Source organism: Cuculus canorus, chromosome 20, assembly GCF_017976375.1.
Source record: "Cuculus canorus isolate bCucCan1 chromosome 20, bCucCan1.pri, whole genome shotgun sequence".
NCBI lineage: Eukaryota > Metazoa > Chordata > Aves > Cuculiformes > Cuculidae > Cuculus > Cuculus canorus.
The window spans coordinates 8142772-8160726 of NC_071420.1; the positions used below are offsets into that span (position 1 = coordinate 8142772).

The 17955-nt window shown below is 45.3% G+C and overlaps 1 protein-coding gene across 1 annotated transcript in view; it reads right to left on the reverse strand.

Moving 5' to 3' along the window:
* Positions 1-17955, reverse strand: part of MYBBP1A (MYB binding protein 1a) — a 59119-nt gene that overhangs the window by 35675 nt on the left and 5489 nt on the right. The window contains exons 9-23 of the mRNA XM_054085195.1: positions 16219-16508; positions 15174-15281; positions 14219-14344; positions 13330-13533; positions 12656-12764; positions 12182-12269; positions 10805-10956; positions 10024-10113; positions 9250-9387; positions 8368-8532; positions 7480-7637; positions 6533-6667; positions 5458-5566; positions 2749-2880; positions 562-630 (exon numbers count right to left, since the gene is read on the reverse strand). Of these exons, the coding sequence (XP_053941170.1) occupies positions 562-630; positions 2749-2880; positions 5458-5566; positions 6533-6667; positions 7480-7637; positions 8368-8532; positions 9250-9387; positions 10024-10113; positions 10805-10956; positions 12182-12269; positions 12656-12764; positions 13330-13533; positions 14219-14344; positions 15174-15281; positions 16219-16508 (2073 nt within the window). The remainder of the gene's footprint in view (positions 1-561; positions 631-2748; positions 2881-5457; positions 5567-6532; positions 6668-7479; positions 7638-8367; positions 8533-9249; positions 9388-10023; positions 10114-10804; positions 10957-12181; positions 12270-12655; positions 12765-13329; positions 13534-14218; positions 14345-15173; positions 15282-16218; positions 16509-17955) is intronic.

Here is a 17955-nt window from a genome sequence, read left to right on the forward strand (position 1 = left end):
AGTCATCCTGCAATAATTTATTGATAAGGCTCCACTAATTTTGTGTTAGTCAGGCTCATGTAATCAACCATCAAAAATCAGATCTATAGTACAAGTGGGTTTAAACCAGACACGGAAGCACATGGCTCAGAGAATGCAGGACAGCTGGCAAGGCGCAGAGCGCACTCAAGGAGTTCACCTCCAGTTAGCATTAGGAGGCAAGCATCACAACACGCTACGTTAATACAGAGGAACATCTTGGCAGTAAGAAAGTAATCAAGGAATAATTGACTGAAGGTAATCGGGTCTCTACCCTGAAAGCAGGAGGCAGTTTTAAATGGAGATGCTACTAAAGAACCCCCGCGACTGTCAATACAAAAGCTACCTCCCCAATTTCCGTCACACACCTGAAGCAGTAAGCCAGTATTTGCAAAAGCTCACCCCCCAGGAGGCCCACTTCTCAAAACTGGGCAGCCCTAAAGGCATAAATAAGCATATTAAGCATCATCTGAGCTGCCGTGATTAAGTGACTTCTCTGATCGAATATTTAATACAGCTTTGTTTGTTTGCTTTCCTTCTTACCTGCTGATGTTGCCTCGCTCCTGCTGTGATAGACTTGACAAGAGTATCTACTAATAGCTTGCACATGATCTGTAACAAAGACAGACAAGATCTCTTATTAGTGGTTTGCTGACAGACATTTGGTTTTTCCAAGCAAATCAGTTTATATTTTACACAGCTCCTTGAGTGAGAAGAAAATGCCACAAGAAAGAAAAGTGCCCAGAGATCAACAACAGCTTATTTGAAAATTAACAGCTTCACTCACACCAGCTCTGAGTGAAATCTTGATCACAAGGAAATCAGCAGCAAAACTCTTAAATTGGAAAATTCGGGCAAAGATTTCACCCCCTGTGTTCTGCCTGATTTAAGTCTGCATCTGCCTGATGCTTTACGTAGGCAGCTCCCTTCATGCAGAGGAACAGTCCCAGAGGCAACTGAGAACATGCTGAGTCAGACCGGAGAAGGTCAGAGCTCGGGGAAAGATCTGAACCTACCTACTAAAGTCTGTGTCAGAAGAAAAGCATCTCTGCAGACAGGGTATCTCAAAATTGTCCCTTGTAACAAGTCGTGATTAAAACAACCTTTCTAGAGGAGAGGTACGTGCCAGCAGAGCTTGATGAATCCCTGTGCTGGCCTAATCCACCCATCTTGGTGTTTACAGGCAAAATATTCCCAAATTAAGGGGCACAGACACAAGAAATGAGAAAGTACCTGGATTGCAAATACCTTCCTGGTATCCCTCTAATGTCATCTATCAGGCACTGGAAGGGATGGCCCAGAGCTGTACAGCTCACTGATGCATCACGCAGATAGTTATTCCAACAACATCACTTGAAATGGCTTCTATTTTGGGGTAAAATGACTACTAAAAAAACAGGGAGCTCTAGCAAGGGGGCAAAGTCCAGCTTTAAACAGGTATCTGCGTTTATCATCACCTCTGTTTTATAAAAGGGATGAGCTCAAAGATTTTGAAAGCCATTTTCTGCAAGCAACAGTCACATGGAATCCACAGGCTCTGGAAACCTGCATACGGGATCTCAACTTTGCCGTCCATGTGGGCAGTACACAACCTTCTTTATTTCACTAACTTATGTGGGTGGCATCGTGGGCTGGTGTCCTAAGAAACCTGGTATGCAAAAGAATCCTCTCCTGCATGGATTCCCTCAGAGCCTGAAAGCATCTTCCCCAGCTACACGAGCCTATGTCTTCTCCCATCCTCCTATCAGACCTCAGTTCTAAAAAATTGAAGCCCTTGAGAAAGGCCTTCTTGAAACTGTTTCTATCTCACTCTGACCTAAAAATCCCTGAAGAACTGCGTGACAGTCAAAGCCAAGGCTCTTTCTTAAAAATTGGCTGTCCTCCTAGTGGAGATCAGCTCCCATCACGGGTCAAGTTCAGACAGTATCCGAACACCCAGCTGGCAGATCAGATTCCAACTGGGCTCTGGGCTCTACAGCCATTTTGAAGAAAACAGAGAAACTGAGCACCCAGGTAGAATCATTTGTTTGGAAAAGACCTTTGAGATCATCAAGTCCCATTGTACTTGTCCACTACTAAAGCAGATCCCTGAGCACCTCGTCTACCCATCTTCTAAATCCCTGCAGGGATGGTGACTCAACCACTGCCCCCTATTACCCTTTTGGTGAAGAAATGTTTCCTGATGTCCAATTTGAACCTCCCTTGGCACAACTTGAGGCCACTTCCTCTCATCCTATTGCCTGTCACATGGGAGAAGAGACCAACACCCACTTCACTACAATCTCCTTTCAAGTAGTTGTAGACAGTGATGAGGTCTCTCCTCAGCCTCTTCTTCTCCAGCCTGAACAGCCTCAGTTCCCCCAGCCGCCTCTCGTAAAGCTCGTTAGAGCAAAGCTGGAGAGGAGCTGCACTGGCTGTTTAGACAAGCTGGCTCCTTCTGCCTTTGTGCAGACCTTGCTCATCCACATGGTCTTGAATATCAGAGAGCAGCCTTCTGTTCATCTACATTCTCTATGCAGTATCCCAACCCACAAATGAGATCCAGCCCTTCCGCAGCGCTGCTATCAAAACACACAGTACTAAGAGTCAGATGAAGATCTTAGGAAACCTTGTGGCAGCTATGAAAGCCCAGAATAAAGCAGAGAAGTTTCTCTCCCTACTCTTCCCAGTATCAAAACTGTACTTTGGAGCCATCAGAAGACAACGTACCACCCTGTCAGCAACACTTACCGGGAATCGTTTGAAGAGATCAAAGAACATGGAGCTTGTAAGGGCACTCTTCCGTTTAGTAAAGAGCTGTGTCAGTGCTTCCCGATATAGTACAGCCACCCTCTCCACATCCAAACAACCTGTGCTCAAAAGCTGTAAGGAAAAAGCAGAAAAAAAAAAATATTACCCTTAAAAAGCAAGGATGAATCACAAGCAATGAAGAAATAAATTTCAACCAGCACACAGAGATTTTTCCAACAAGCCATTCTTTGGTAATTTTACAAAGGCTTGTAGTGATAGAACTAAAGGCGATGGGTATAAACTGGAGAGGGACAGATTTAGACTAGACAGAAGGAAGAACTTCTTCACTGTGAGAGTGGTGAGACACTGGCCCAGGTTGCCCAGAGCAGTGGTGGCTGCCCCATCCCTGGAGGTGTTCCAGGCCAGGTTGGATGGGGCTTGGAGCCCCTGATCCAGTGGGAGGTGTCCCTGCCCGTGGCAGGGGGTGGGACTGGATGGGCTTTGAGGTCCCTTCCAACCCAAACTATTCTATGATCCTGTGATACAGACCCACGAGCTACAACACAGAACCATGAGGAAAGAACAAAGCGGGCCCCAAATATTCTCCCCCAGGTCCAGCATGACTGTGTCAGTGGAAGGCAGCACAGCTTTCCAGTGCAACGACACACGCTGCATGCAGAGTGGCAGGGGACTGTACTTCCAGGTTTGTGGCAGGTATGCCCAACGCACGCTGGGTTCCCACACCCCTCAAAGAGCATCCTCTTGCAGCGGTGCTGCACACCCGGCGTTCTCACCCGTAGAACTATCCGAATCTGTAGATATGGGGATATCTAGACCTACGTGCACTTCACAGCTCTGTCCAGGATTTCTAGGCACCCAGCGGACCGGCCCTCGCCCAGCTCAGACCCAGCAGTCCCAGAACCGTGTAAATGCTCCAATACCCCCCTCTGGTGGGGAAGAAGAAACCCAGCAACTGGCCGAGACCTGCACAGATCCCACACATCTAAACAAACACAGTGATGAATGAAGAGTCAAGTGCGGAGCATCGCATCCTGATATTCCTGACCCGTCTCATATCCCAGAGAGCTGTGCTTCCCTGGCAAAGAAAGAAAAACTAAGGCCTAGGAGGTCAAAGCTATGATCTTCACAATAGTGGATGGGCTTTTTACAAACCTACATCCAAGGAATTTTTCCATGGCCCCATAACAAGTTAAAGCTGTGCTAATGTTGCGTCCCGTTCTCAGGTCAGAGTCACGGTGCTGCTGGAGCCAAACACGGACTAGAGTGGGACAGAGGAGATGGATCTTGAAAGGCCTCAGTTTCCCAGTGAAGTCTCTACATCCACATCTGCAGGGAAAAAAATAGATTCCTCTTCCCATGCAGATGTTTACCATAAAAAGTTTCTTCTACAGTAACAGGATTTTCCACAAATGTGGCCTCTGCATAGGCCTTGCTCTAGTTCCGCTTTGCTGCTTACTGAAAAGCTCCAGAGGATGCTCACAAAGCCCACAGGAACATCCCACACCTTTGTCTCCATTTCCCTACTGCAAAACCCTCCTGGCCTCAACACAACATCAGCACCAGCAGCATCACACAAACCCAACTGCGTCACCTCCCTCAAACCAGCAACTCGCTTCAGCTCCTGGCTGTGTCCTTGGCAGATCAAGACCACAGCTCTGTTCCTGCAGGAATAACGGTCTTCCCTGGGAAGTATAAGGAAGCACAAGTATGCTGCAAATCTTGTCTCACTCTAGCCTCAACACCAAGTATGTCGTTTGTACTCCCCACAAATCTCTGTTTTTCTTTCCAGAGGCCCAACACAAAACAAAAGCTGCTTGGATTAACACTCTTGGTCTCTCACTAAGCCTTAGAAACACTGGCTATCATTTCAGCTGCTAATAATATCTCAGTGTTTGTAATTTCTAGGCCCTTCCTTGTCATGAGGTAGCCCCGTTTATTTTCCTCCCCCCAAAACCAACTACAGCATTAAGGCACCAATTCCTGCACACAATTTGAGAGGTTCAGAAGCAACTATGAACCTTCAGAGGTTCAACCAGCTGGTGAAACTCTACTTTCTAGCTTCCTAGTGGAGGTGACTGGACTGGGATGCCCCATATACAGAGTCACCAAATCCAAAGACCTGTGAAATTCAGCAGAGACAAGAAGTGAAAGGGAACCAGATAGTACAGCTCCCTGAGTAATAGGCACCACAGCGCAACCAGATGAAAACTCTCTCTGTAAACAACTACCATGGAAATCAGGGTTGCTCCACACTCTCTTCACCCTGAGATAACTCAGCTCAAACCTCACTGAAAAAGGAATTTGCTCTCATTCACCACTGTTCTGTGCCTCCCTGCTCCTCAGCATCCTCCTGGAAAAGAATGTAACAGTGACTGCCAGGAGGTTAATGAACAAACAGCAAATCGGCCAGGAGAGCACCACAGATACACATCAGGCTTCTGAGGCAATTAACCTCAATCCACTGTACATTAGCCATCTCTGGTGGCTACGGGCAAGCAGGCACTGCAAAGGCAGGAGGGCAAGGGGCAGAAGGGGATGGGGAATGTGACAGCTTTACAGAACACAAATCATGCAGACAGGTATCTGCAGGCAGCAGGAACAGCGAGACTGAATAAGCAAGGCCCGCTCGGCAAAATGGGGCAATGCAACTTCACTGGCACTGCCCTCAAGAGCAGTCTGCTGTCTCACCTGAGCAGCCTGTGGGACGGCATCGCTCTGTTTCTCTGGCAGAGGGGTAGGAGCTGATGACTTATCGGACATGCTTCCTTTCAACACCTTGAGCAGGTATAGTGAGGCACTGAAAAAGAAAAGGAATGGAAAAAACACAGCAGTTACCACAGTGTCTTGGAGCTCCTGCAAAGGCACCTGGGGGCAGAGGCCAAGTGGTGCAGGCGGCTTGTTCTGGACTAAGACAGGGCTGGAGAGTTCGAGAGGGCCCTTCTCTCACTCTAACGCATTTTTGCCAGACCTGAAGACAAACAGATCTAGGGAGGCTGCATCTTTTCATTATCCGTCACTGCAGTCAGAAATCTCTGCTATCAGCCCGCATTCCTCAAGCTCCTGCTGTTCCCTATCTGGTTTGACCAGCACTACTTGAGGATTTCTGCATTCACCCAGGATTTCGGAGCCTGCACAGCTCTGCCAGCACTGCAGTGCAGCTCTCAGCCCAGGCTGCTGAGCGCCTGGAGAACTGGGGCAGATCGACTAAGAGAGCATGCAGACAGTCTGCTGCTTTTGAGACATGCTCTATTAACTGGGCTCATGTTTCCTAAAGGATACACATACAGCTTATCCCAATTCACCCATATTTGATGGCAAAGGAGTGAATACTGATATGTAGTCAGGACTCATAATCATTATTGTCCTCATTGTGCTATCATAGAGATGGGAAACCAGAGTATTTGCAGAACAATCATTTCAGGCAGACTATAAATTATACTCATTCCCACGCTGAATGACACACAAGCCATTAGTCCCCAGTGAAGCCTCAAGGAAGTGCTTCCTGTGACTATCAGCAAAGCTGTACCAAATCACTCCTGTATCACACAGCTCACAGAAGGACATCACCAAAAAAATAGAACATCAGTTTGAAAATGCTTCAGATGGCCAGGATGACTGACAAGTCCTCATGTAAGACACATGCTGGCAGCAGCCTTCATCGAGTCTCCCACTTCTCAGAACTGTAATAACATGCAATATTATACCTGCTTAGGGGCAGCCACGGTCCCAGCACAGAGCAGACGTGCTCCTTTTTAATACTTACCTGAAATAATAGAGAGCCACTGAAGAGTGAGTGTGCTTGCAGGCTTTTTTCACAAGCCTCTCCACAAAACTGTGCAAATCATCTTTTAGAGCATCCACTCTCTTGCAGTACTGTTTAGTTCGGCACAGTGAGTTCCTGAAAGAGCATTAAAAACAAAGCCCAAACAATTACCTGCAGAAAGAGCTATGAACCCTTACCGCTGGGCCCAGGATAACACACAAAGACGGTGCTAGCTGGGGGCAGGAAAGAAGGCAGTCATTGCTGTGGCAAGAAGGATGAGGCAACTTACTGCTGCTCTTCTTAAAGCACATATTTAGGCAGTCAAGTTTCCTCCAGAGCTCTCACAAAGGGGATTGTCTGCCTCAAACCCTGTTTCTGCAGGCTGCTTCTCAACACGGGATAGAGAGCAGAGTTAAAAATGCTTCTGAGCAGTGCTGAGGACATCAGGCAGTGGTGTACAGAGCACTCCTTGCATCACACACCACACGCTAGGTCTGTGTCCAGCTTGTATCACGCCTCACTTCTGGCTGTTAACAGAGAGAATGGCACCGTGCCTGACTTAATAACGACTTGTTGGGAGTTCTGCTCTAGCCACAGCAGCAATTCTGTGAGCCCAGGCAGCTGTTATGTGTGGTACAACTCAGAGGTCAGAGACCTGTGCAGATACTCCATGATATGGCACCACGCCTGCAATACCAATGCTTGTTCTTTAAGTTTTAAAAACACGTGAAATCCTTTAGACTAGAAAACACAGATCTTAACTTCTTTCCTGCAGGTTATGACTATACCCTCAGTGCATGTGTGGTGTGGGTAACCTAATTCTACATCACCCATAAGCATAGCATTTTTCTTCCACCTCAGAAAGACCAACTTCTGACATTCGATCAACACCACTGGTGTCTATCAAAACCCATCACTGATTACCTGGAGGACTAAGGACACTTTACCTGAAGATGTTGGCTGTTTTCTGGAGAAAGTCAACCTCCTGCTTGTCTGAGTCTGAGGTCATGCATTGTTCAATCACTCGAAGCAGGGGCTCAATAATGTCAAACACCAATGGGCTCTCCGATTGCTTAACCAAGAACGCTTCAATCAGATCCAGCACCTGCAAAAATAAAGTTACTGACACGAGAACTAAAGCAGATAAGAACACACACCACTGACTGATAGCTCTCATCCCTGCAAGCCCCCGTCTTGACTTCCAGACAGGGCATTAGCATAAAATCAGCCTTTTCTAGCACAGCATCAGAATGAAAATGCAGTAAAGCCAAAGGCTCACTACACCATTCAGTCTATATCTCAGCTAATCCAGCACCAGACTTTTCTAAAGGTGAGCAGAGCTGGATGGCCGAGTATCCTGGACAGCCCATGCTGACACTTGGTGGCCTGAAGGCAGTATTTCAGTCACAAATAACAAAGCAGTGACAGCCATAATCCTCCTGATTCTGTTAACATAACAAACAAAAAAAAAAAACCTTTCCACTGCAAAATTGTCAGAGGGATTTTATGCACATCACGCTAAGGTACATCCACTGATGGGCATCAACCTCAGGGTACATGTCGGGAAGGACCTAATAAACTGAAGCACTTCATATCGGCAAATGGAAACTATGGTTCAGTGATAGCACAGTTGTGGTTTTTGTTTTGAAGTAGGCATGTAAAGCCCCCAATCCCAATCTTCCTGTGCCACGTACTGTACAAAGCCAGAACAATCCAGTCCCAACCTCCAGGAGCTCATGACATGCATCTATGTCCAAGCTGTTTAGTGATGAGTAGCTCATGGCACGCAGCAGGCTACAACTACTGCGTCTTCACACCCAACATTTATCTCCCACCTTAATCTTGAAATCCCTCCGTAGGATCTTCTCTTTCCACATCCTGCCTTTCTCATCCTTCTTTGCCTGGATCCGTTTCTGCTTCTCCGCAAAAAGGGCTGAGATGTTCTTGTCAAGAGCCATCATAGCCTCATCATCCAGCTCTTCATCACTCTCGTCTCCTTCCTTTTGTTTTTCGAATGCAAAACCAACATGTTATTTCACATACCTCAAAAAGACAGTAGGGAGAGAGCCACAGCTAAGACCAGACTCAGGGTAGGGATGGAGCTCCCTTTAGACTCAGAATAACACGGGGAGGGAAAGCAGATGCTCAGACCCGTGAGAAATCTAGGTTATATTTCCTATTAGGTAATCCATGCTGCACAGCACTAACACGTAGAGCTAGAGAATCAGGAGAGGGAAGAGGCAGAGGTTTTGACACTGACCTCCTCTGTGCTCTTGCTCCTTCAGTAAAGAGGTTTATATATTGCTGTGTCTGGAGCCTTTACAGGAATCATTAAACCACACTCCGACACTGCTCCAAGTCTCCAGAGTGGCCTACAGAGATCACACACCTCCACACAGCCCAGCCAATACACGCACCACATAACAGCACCTCAGTGCTTTAGTTGACATCAATCTCGTTTATTACAGACAGGATACAAGCTCTATCAGGTGAGACTGGACAAGCAAAAGCACTCAAGACACACTTAATAAAGAGAAGAATAAGTGACTTATTCCCACAGCCTGCTTTGAAGATCCTGACCTCCTGCTTCAAAAGCCATACAAAGATGACTGCCAGGGTTACCTCTGCGTGGGCTCAGATAGGATGTGGGTATGAGACAATCTTTCACCACCCCATCTCTCTTGGGGTCTGTTTCAAGGCAGGCAATGAACACATACCAATGCATTCCCTGCCTGGAGCACGTTCATCAGCTGACTGCGAAAATTATCATCGACTTCTTCATTCTTTTCCTCTTCTCCACTGTCATTCTCCTCCTCAGTGTCTTCATCTGAAGAGCCCTCACTCCCTTCTTCATCCTGAGGAAGAAAAGTTCATCTCCTGACCCCACCGTTCTCCCAGCCCTACTCAATTCTCAGGTGTGTCACTGGTCAGAAATAAAAACTCCAGCCGCTCCTCACCCCACTGCCTTGCTTCCAGCCCCCAGATTCAAGTAAAAACACCCCAGATAAAGAGACCAGGTCTTCCCAAGAACTAAAAGCAGAACATAACAGACGTCTCTGTCACATTAAATGAGAATCAGAAAGAAGCTTCCAAGAAACATCGGAAGTAACAACCCCCATCTGCCTCTGCATTCCGCTAACGCTTGTAATACTTTGTGACTCAAATCTCTGCAGTTCTTAAAACCCAAGATCTTGAAATCAGGTGGCTGCACACCACAAACTATTCAGTCTGCAGCTGCAAAAGAGGTCTGTGTTAATGGCAGGATGGCATCTATTCAAACAGCCACACCTACAACTGCTTTTTCCTTCAAGGCCAAAACATGCACTTTCAACAAGCCATTTGTGTGTTCACTTTTAAAATAAATCTTAACAGAGCAACAGCCATTTAACTCAAGACAGAGAAAAGCGTCTGTTGCCACAGATCAGAGACACATTATTTTTAAACAGCGAAGGTCTCAAGAGTATTTGTCACTGGCAATGGCACATAATTACCGTGTCCTGTGCGGATTTGATCTTTTTGCCCGATTCTTCCATCACAACAACAGCACTTTCTTCATTCTGCTCTTTGTATGGATCAAGAACCTGCAAAAAAAGAGGGATTTGTGGGTTTTCAGTGGTTAGTTTTGGTGTGTTTCGTGCGCATAACAGGCAGGGATTTGAATTTGGGCACAAGAAGCCAGCTGAATAATGAAATAGTAAATAAGGGCATGACTTTTTGATTTACATCATCGTTTGTTAATATGCTAAGTTCTTTCTATAAGAAACTAAAAAGTGGAGAAAACTGAAAAGGCTGCTAACATCACACATTTTGTTTTGTTGCAAATGAAGTATTGGGGTCATTATTTGAAGTACCCAACAGCTCATCTTTGTAATCCATGCATTACTCTATCAGAAGACACCACCTTACTCAGTAGTACAACCAATTTTCAGTATCACTATTTTTAGTACCTCTATGCTCAACCTTTCTAGAAAAAAGAAGTTGTTACCATTTACACTCACATAGAAAATCTACCAGCTAGATAAACTGAACCTTCAGCCTAAAACTACCAAAGAATACAGCTTAAAGTTAAGTTCCCATTAAACAAACAAGCAAAAAAACCCAAACCCAAATCCCAACTCACTGTAAGCTACATTTAAAATTCAGTAGTATACGTCGTCAGACATTTTCTTAATCAAGGAGGCTTTTATTGAATCCCAAAATAGCGACCTGCTTGTGTATCTGTTAGGGACAAGGCAGGCAAACAGAACAATGCCCTACTCAAGCCTCACTTACATCCAGGATCAGCTGCAAGCCCCTCTTGGTCAGATGAGGGCATATCCGTACAAACACACTCTTGGAAATCCGACGTAGGAGTAGGCTGGGTTGGGCAAGGAGGGAGAGAAGGATTTCCACCATCACTTCAACCCATCCTGGCTCTGCATCGTCTGCACAGGAACAAATTTACAGTGTCAGGACAGCACAAAATCAGTGCATTGGCACAGCAATAAGATTCCAAACGATTAATCAAGGAATAAAACAGTCCTTCCAGGTGACTATTGGAAGTACTCATTCAGCAACAGAGACCAGAAATAATCAAAGGTGAAGCTCAACATGGTAACTGTACTGGAAGGCCACTAACCGTAGGGAGAAACATGCCTGAAATTGTCTTCAGACCACTGCAAAGCCTTACCAGGTAACAAAACCTACTGTTCATTAAATCATTACTTAGATTAGCAGTTCTGCAAATCCTGCAAGCCTGACTTGGCCACAGTAAAGCCATCAGCAGCTGGTGAGCAAAAGTATACACATTTGATAGTGTTTCCAATTATATCATGGAATCATTGAATGGTTTAGATCGAAAAGGACTTTAAAGATCATCCAGTTCCAACTCCTCTGCCACAGGCAGGGACACGTTCCACCAGATTAGGTTGCTCGAAGTCCTGTCCAACCTGGATCAGAAGCCACAGCAGCCCATGAAAAGTGCTGACATTTGAAACTGGTCCTTTTGTCCGAAAGTTTGGGGATCCTGATCTACATACAACCAAGCCACCACAGAACTACAGCCTTTATTTTCACAATTACCCTCAAATTTACATAGATATTTAAGAACAACAAGACCATAGAGAGGACGACAAAAGACCAAGCCCGGTTCTCTCCTGGTTGAGTTACAGCCTAGCTCCACAGAGCCTAACCAAGGACAATCAGCAAACAGGCTGTATTTACACACAGGACATGCGTAGTCTGCCCAGAACTTGAGATCTGAAGGTCACAAGTTTCAGGCTTGCCAACTGTTAGGAGAGACCACAGCTTTGCCTTGGCAGACAGATCCCACCACCTCAGGCAAGCCCTTGGCCAGTGTAGAACAACGGCTCAGAGTGAACTTCTTTGGACACTGCTCGTCTGAACAACGGCCAGCTCTGAAGCCCAACTACCCTTTAACAGGCACAGAGGAACACAAATCACTGAGGATGGGGATAGAGAGCTGGAGCAAAGGACAAGTGATTTAGAAAGACAAGGAAAGGGTCTGAAGGAGAAGGGATTCTCCTGGGGCTAGGTGCATCAGGCCAGAACTGATGCAGTCAGGGTTTCATGAATGCAGAACTGCCACCTTCTGTCTTTACATAGACCATTAACAACCCCTCTCCATTTCTTTCCATAGAAAGGACTCACCAGTCTTTTTATTCTCAGGTTCTTTGCTGAATGCCCTCTCTGTGCAGTTCAGAAGGTCACTCAGAACATCCACTGTTTCTGACGGATTCTGTTGGATCACAAGCAAACAGTAAACACCCCCTCTGAGCTCCTCACTACCAACAGCAACAGAAGGAATAGACCCTCTCTAATAGGCACATACACTAAAATCAGCTACTACAACGCCTTTGCAGAAGAAAATATGAATCTAAGTAGAAGTCATTCCACTCAAAAGCAAATCAAGGGCAAAACCAATGCTCGGGCCAAGCTTTACCCCTCTAAGTTGTCTACAGTCAGTGTACGAATCACAGTTTATTAGCTGACAATTGCCCATTTCTAGAAGCCAGAGGCTGTGAAAGATTGCAGCTCTGAACACACAAACTCCCCAGCTCAGCATCCAGCAAGCCCAGATATCAGTCCATTTTACACCCCTCAAATATGCTTCAGAGGTCTTACCTTGAAAAGATGAATGGCCATTAAAAGCAGAAGTTGCTGGAAAGCAACTACTTTGGCACTGTCTGACTTATTTTCCTTCTTCTGCAGATTCTTCACAGCCTGAAGTGTTCTGGGGAAAGAAACCCTCCTGAGCCTTTCACATCAACAAATCCCCTCTTACGATCAGACTAAAAACATGACCAAATCTATAGCATAATTTTATGTACTTGACATTTAATTTATTCAACCTGGACATCTATAATATACAATCTTAACCCAACAATAGCTTCTCACCTTGGATGGCCTATAAAAACCTCTGCACTTGGGCACAGGACAGATCCCTAATGCTAGAGCCAAAGCACAGACCCCTGGGAAACCAAGCTCAGAAAAGAGTCACTGAGAAGTCAGTCCAAGCATTATAAGAAGAAAAGATTATTAGCAGGGTTACAGTCGTGTTTGGGAGAGGGATTATGAGCAGAAATAGAAAAAGACACGGTCACCTACACATAGTTAACACGCAGAAGGAACAGGGTGATGAGAGAGAGAGAGAGAGGCATTCTGAAACCCAGTTACAGGTGCAGGATGCTCAAAGGGAAGAAACAGAGCTGCCACTGCTGTGAAATGGCTCTCTTACAGCTGCCAGAACAAAACCAGGAGGAGACAAGACAGTTTCTCTTTTATTAACCCAATCTCACCTCTCCCAGGCATCCCTCTGTCCCTCGGTAAAAGGCTTCACAGGTCTGACGTGCCCACTGGAGAGCAGCTTGTTGGCATATTGAACAAGAAGAAAGATCCAGAGCTTCCCATCTGCAGTCACACCATGGATGTGCTTCTCCCTCAGGGCTGCAGCCTTTGCTGTATCTCCCAAAACAGGCAAGGTGTTTAAGTTCTGAAGCAACCTGCAAGAAAAACAGCTAGGATGTGACTGTCAGAGGAACCAGACGGCCTTCTCGCATTTTCCAAAGCAACGTCCACTGGCAGAGCACTCTCATCCCAGCGCTCTGGTCGCTCGTTTCAACCAGATTCACAGGGCTCTCAAGTACAGCTCAGTGTCCTCAAGCATACCGACTACTATTCTCAGTTGCTTTCCAGTCTGCGTCCTGCCACATCCTCGCTGCTTTCCCTCCACTAAGGCTGGAGCACCAGCTTGGACAAACATCTAAAAGCATCTGTCACTACCAACTCTATCTCCCATAGCACAAGGAAGACTGCAGAGCAGGCACAAAGCCAAGAGCAACCTGCACAACCTCTCTCTTCAGTCCTTTTGCTTCTAGCTTCCAAGAGAGGCAACAGAAATCTTATGAGAAAAGGCAGTCTGAGCTCAAGTTTACACCTACCTGATCATCACACGTGTACTCAGCAGGTTTGCCATACAAAACTATGTTATTATTGGACAAAATGTAAGGATCATAGGGAAAACCATCTAGGATCTCCTTATAAAAAAGCTATTCCTTGGTCCTGGAGTCAAACAAATGCTCCAATGTAGCTCACAATCCCAAACCTCTTACCCTGTCACTCACAGGCTGATCTCACACTCGGGGAAAAAAAATTTCCAAGCTGAAAGCATGTAAGTAAAATCCTTACCCAAAGAAGTAGTTTTCTGTCACTGAATGAGCATGCTCATCTAGGGGCTCTGATGGAAGGACATTTGCCTCTTGTATCTGAGGAGTCTTTTTCTTAGCCTCAAAAAAAGCATGGAAGAAGCAAAACCTGGAATGGAGAGAAACAAGGACAAAATTAAGAGTCAGCTTGGTCATAAAGCAAAACCAGCCCATGTGTGCAAACCAAACAGTAATATTCACCACATTATTATTCAAGGATGTCCAAGCACTGAAAAAAAAGTCACTATTTGTAGTAAGATCCATTTCTCGAGGTACAGAGGTGAGGCCACACAGTACAATACTCAGAGTGCCAGATTTTGCTCCTTGTCTCCAAGATTTTTAAACTGACAGATAAATGCTTATTAAGTTTTGATGTAAAGATTAGAAGCAATATCTTCAAGCAGTCTACATAAGCAGGAACCTAAAATCTACTGAAAACAAATGGCACCAAGGCAATTTTAAGTGCCCGAGCTACTTACAACAAGAATTTGTCCAGCTCTGCAGAAGGTATTTTGCAAACAGAAACCAGTCTCCATAATGATTTATGTTATCGATAGAAAAAGGGGTAGTGGTTTTAAACTAAAAGAAGAGGGGTTTAAACTAGATATTAGGAAGAAATTTTTTATGCTGAGGGTGGTGAAACCCTGGCACAGGTTGCCCAGACAGGTGGGAGATGCCTCACCCCTGCAAACATTCATGGTCAGGCTGGATGGGGCTTTGAGCAATCTGATCTGGTTAAAGAGTTCCTGCTCACTGCAGGAGGGTTGGACTGGATGACCCTCACGGTGCCTTCCAACCCAAACCATTCTATGATTCTACGATTATGGAATATTTCTGCTACTGAGTTTGTTGTGGGGACAGCTAACTTGAATACTGCTACAGAGCTAAACAGAATTATTCCAAGCATATATGGCATTAAGCCTTTTAATCATTCTCACCTGGAAATGTCCACCACGAGGCTCTCATCTTTTTTTGCTTGACTTTCAATGATGTTAGCAAGGCGGTGGATTATCCATTTTCTTAATCGATTTATCTTATATTGCGCCCTTTCAATAAGGAAGTAGACACAACCAGTAGTTTGAATACTATCCCAAAATAAATACAACCCACACAACCCACTGCAGCAAGAGGTGACTTTCAAGTATTTAGAGGCTTTACACGCAAGATGGCAAAGTCATGTAGTGAAAAAGCAACAGGTACATAAGAAAAGATACAGTCTTCCCACGTTTGCTATTTCCTATGTAAAAGACAGCCTATTTACCCCACTGAGGCACCGCATTTTACCAAAAAGCACTTCAAGAACTGCAGCAGTGCACCTATAACCTCACTCTACTGACAGTAACACAGAGTCGTGCTGTTTTAACCGCTTGTATCTTCTTTGGAAGAAGCCCCTACAAGCAACCCAGAACCCACAGCACCAAGGTCTAGGTATTCAGCCAGAAAAAGTGACAAGGAGGACACAATTTTTCTCTTGGGAAGTCTTCCTAGCTGGAAATCCCTCCATATGCCTATCAAGGACATAAGTATTTACAGCCCACTCTTGAGACATGGAAGTGGGTACTTTGCTGTGGGCCAAGTTGATGAGAGCAGTCAGGGCAGTATAATAGCCAGGTAAAAGCGATGCATAACTCCTACAAAGACCTGAGAGTCTAAAGGGAAAAGGAAAGCCCCCGGAGATTTTTGCCAAGAGAGTTGTAAGGGCTAGAAAAACAAGAGCAAAGATTTCTTGGGTGATGCAGTCTGCTTTGGTCAGGCTGGCTGGTTCACACCGTGTTTGCTCCTATTTCCAGGATTCAATTTTGTCCCAGCAAGAGAGTCAGATACTAGGGCTAAACCTTCTGAGACAGAGGAAACAGAACAGGCGACAACTGTAAACTCATAAGAGCAAGTAAACATTGACTGTCCAAACCAGACTTCACACAGTCAGCTACTCTAACCACTAACCAGAAAGAGAAGAGGAAGGTGCATTATCCATACACTCACGTGTTTATATTTTCTCGGTTCTGTTTTTGCCGGTTACTTGAGAAGTCTAAACAACAGTCAAAGTCTGGCTTGAGAAACATGTCTTTGAGCCAGGCAACATATTTTTGTAATGCCACTGGCTGCAGGTGTACAACTACCCTGGAAGAGCCAGAAAATACTGGATAGCCTTGATTGGTGAGAGTAGAGAAGCCGATCACCACCTCCAGCTGCCTCTCTGTGTCATCACAGCTTTTCAGAAATTCATCTATATACGTTTCCATCTCTGGAGCAAACTTAAACCGGTCTGGAAGCTGAAAAACATGGTCAGACAAGCAGGTTAGGAACCTAGCATGGAGTTCAAATGTCTTTACGAGTACAAATCACTGCACACACTTGACTGTGATAAGTAGATCCAAGTCACATCCCCGAACATTTGTGATAAGGCATACAGCAGGTCATGAATTTCACTTCATGGTCCTTCTCACATCGGAGCAATCACTGTAAGCAACCACAGAATCCTCCCATCTACCAACTTCAACTCTTTAATTTGTGCCTTCCCCAACAGCAGGCTGGACCACACGCTGGCCAAGGCAGCTAAGCTTCAAGGCGGATCCACCCTGGGTGAAAGCCCAGGATGTTTCTCACATCATCTGCTTTAGACTTTCCCTCGATTTGGAAACTTCCAACACATCAATTCTGGTCCTATCTAGCAGCCCTGCAGCCTGCTGACTGAACAAATCCCACCTCCTCTCCCTGGTGTCTCAGAAGCATTGAGGCATTCCGAAAGGAGGCGGAGTTGAAATGTTTAACCTAATAAACACATCCTGAGGGGTTGCTGGTTTGTGTTAAGTCCTGTCCTCAGCTCTCCCACTGATCCACAACAGCATTGCTGGCCTTGCAATGTTGTCTAGCAGCATGCAGACCACCAGGACACGTCCCATCTCATTGTACATCCCATTTCCTGACGTTCTTTCAGAGCCCCCAGTGTTCAATCCCACTCATTTGTTCAAGAAAAAAACAAAAGCATAACGGGAGAAGCCTTGAGGCAAGCTCTGTATTGAATGAAGCTGTGGCTTCACTCCAAAAATGCAACGCAGTTTCTGTATATTAATAAAACAAGTTGTTTGGTATAACGTCACAATTAATACAGAGATCTGGCAGGGACAGAAACAGCAGTCAAAGTCTAGGGAACACTGTTCTTTCAAATAAAGGGGCTATAAATTCCTAATCAACTATAAATGCATCCCACAATAACATAAATATCCCTGCAAGAAATCTCACACAAAACACAAGTGAGCAAGCTCTCATTTCCACTGTTGGAGAACTCAATGCTTGTGCATCAGTACGAAAGCTGGGAGTAAAACTCCAGAGAGACTGCTGGAAGCACGCCAATAACTCACAACAGGGGCTTCATCTGTCATCTCTCAACAAAAGCAAATCAAGGGCATTTGCTCCTCTGTTGAAAAAAAAAATGGATTTAGGAGGGTAACTGTCAGTAAATATTAGAATTGAGCTTTGTCTAGTTCTATCCCCAACAACCAGAATCCTTTAAGAAAGTACAAGATAACAGTATTTGCTTTCCAAAACAAACAACTCAAGTCAAGGAACAAAATGAAACAAAACAAACCCACAAAAACACCAATTCAAACTAAGATCTTTTCCATTTCCTCCCCATCAACAATGTTAGAGGCTCTTCTTCCATCCAGTCAATCATTGCCTTCAGTGGATTTGTATGTTACAGACAGGGATTAAATTCAC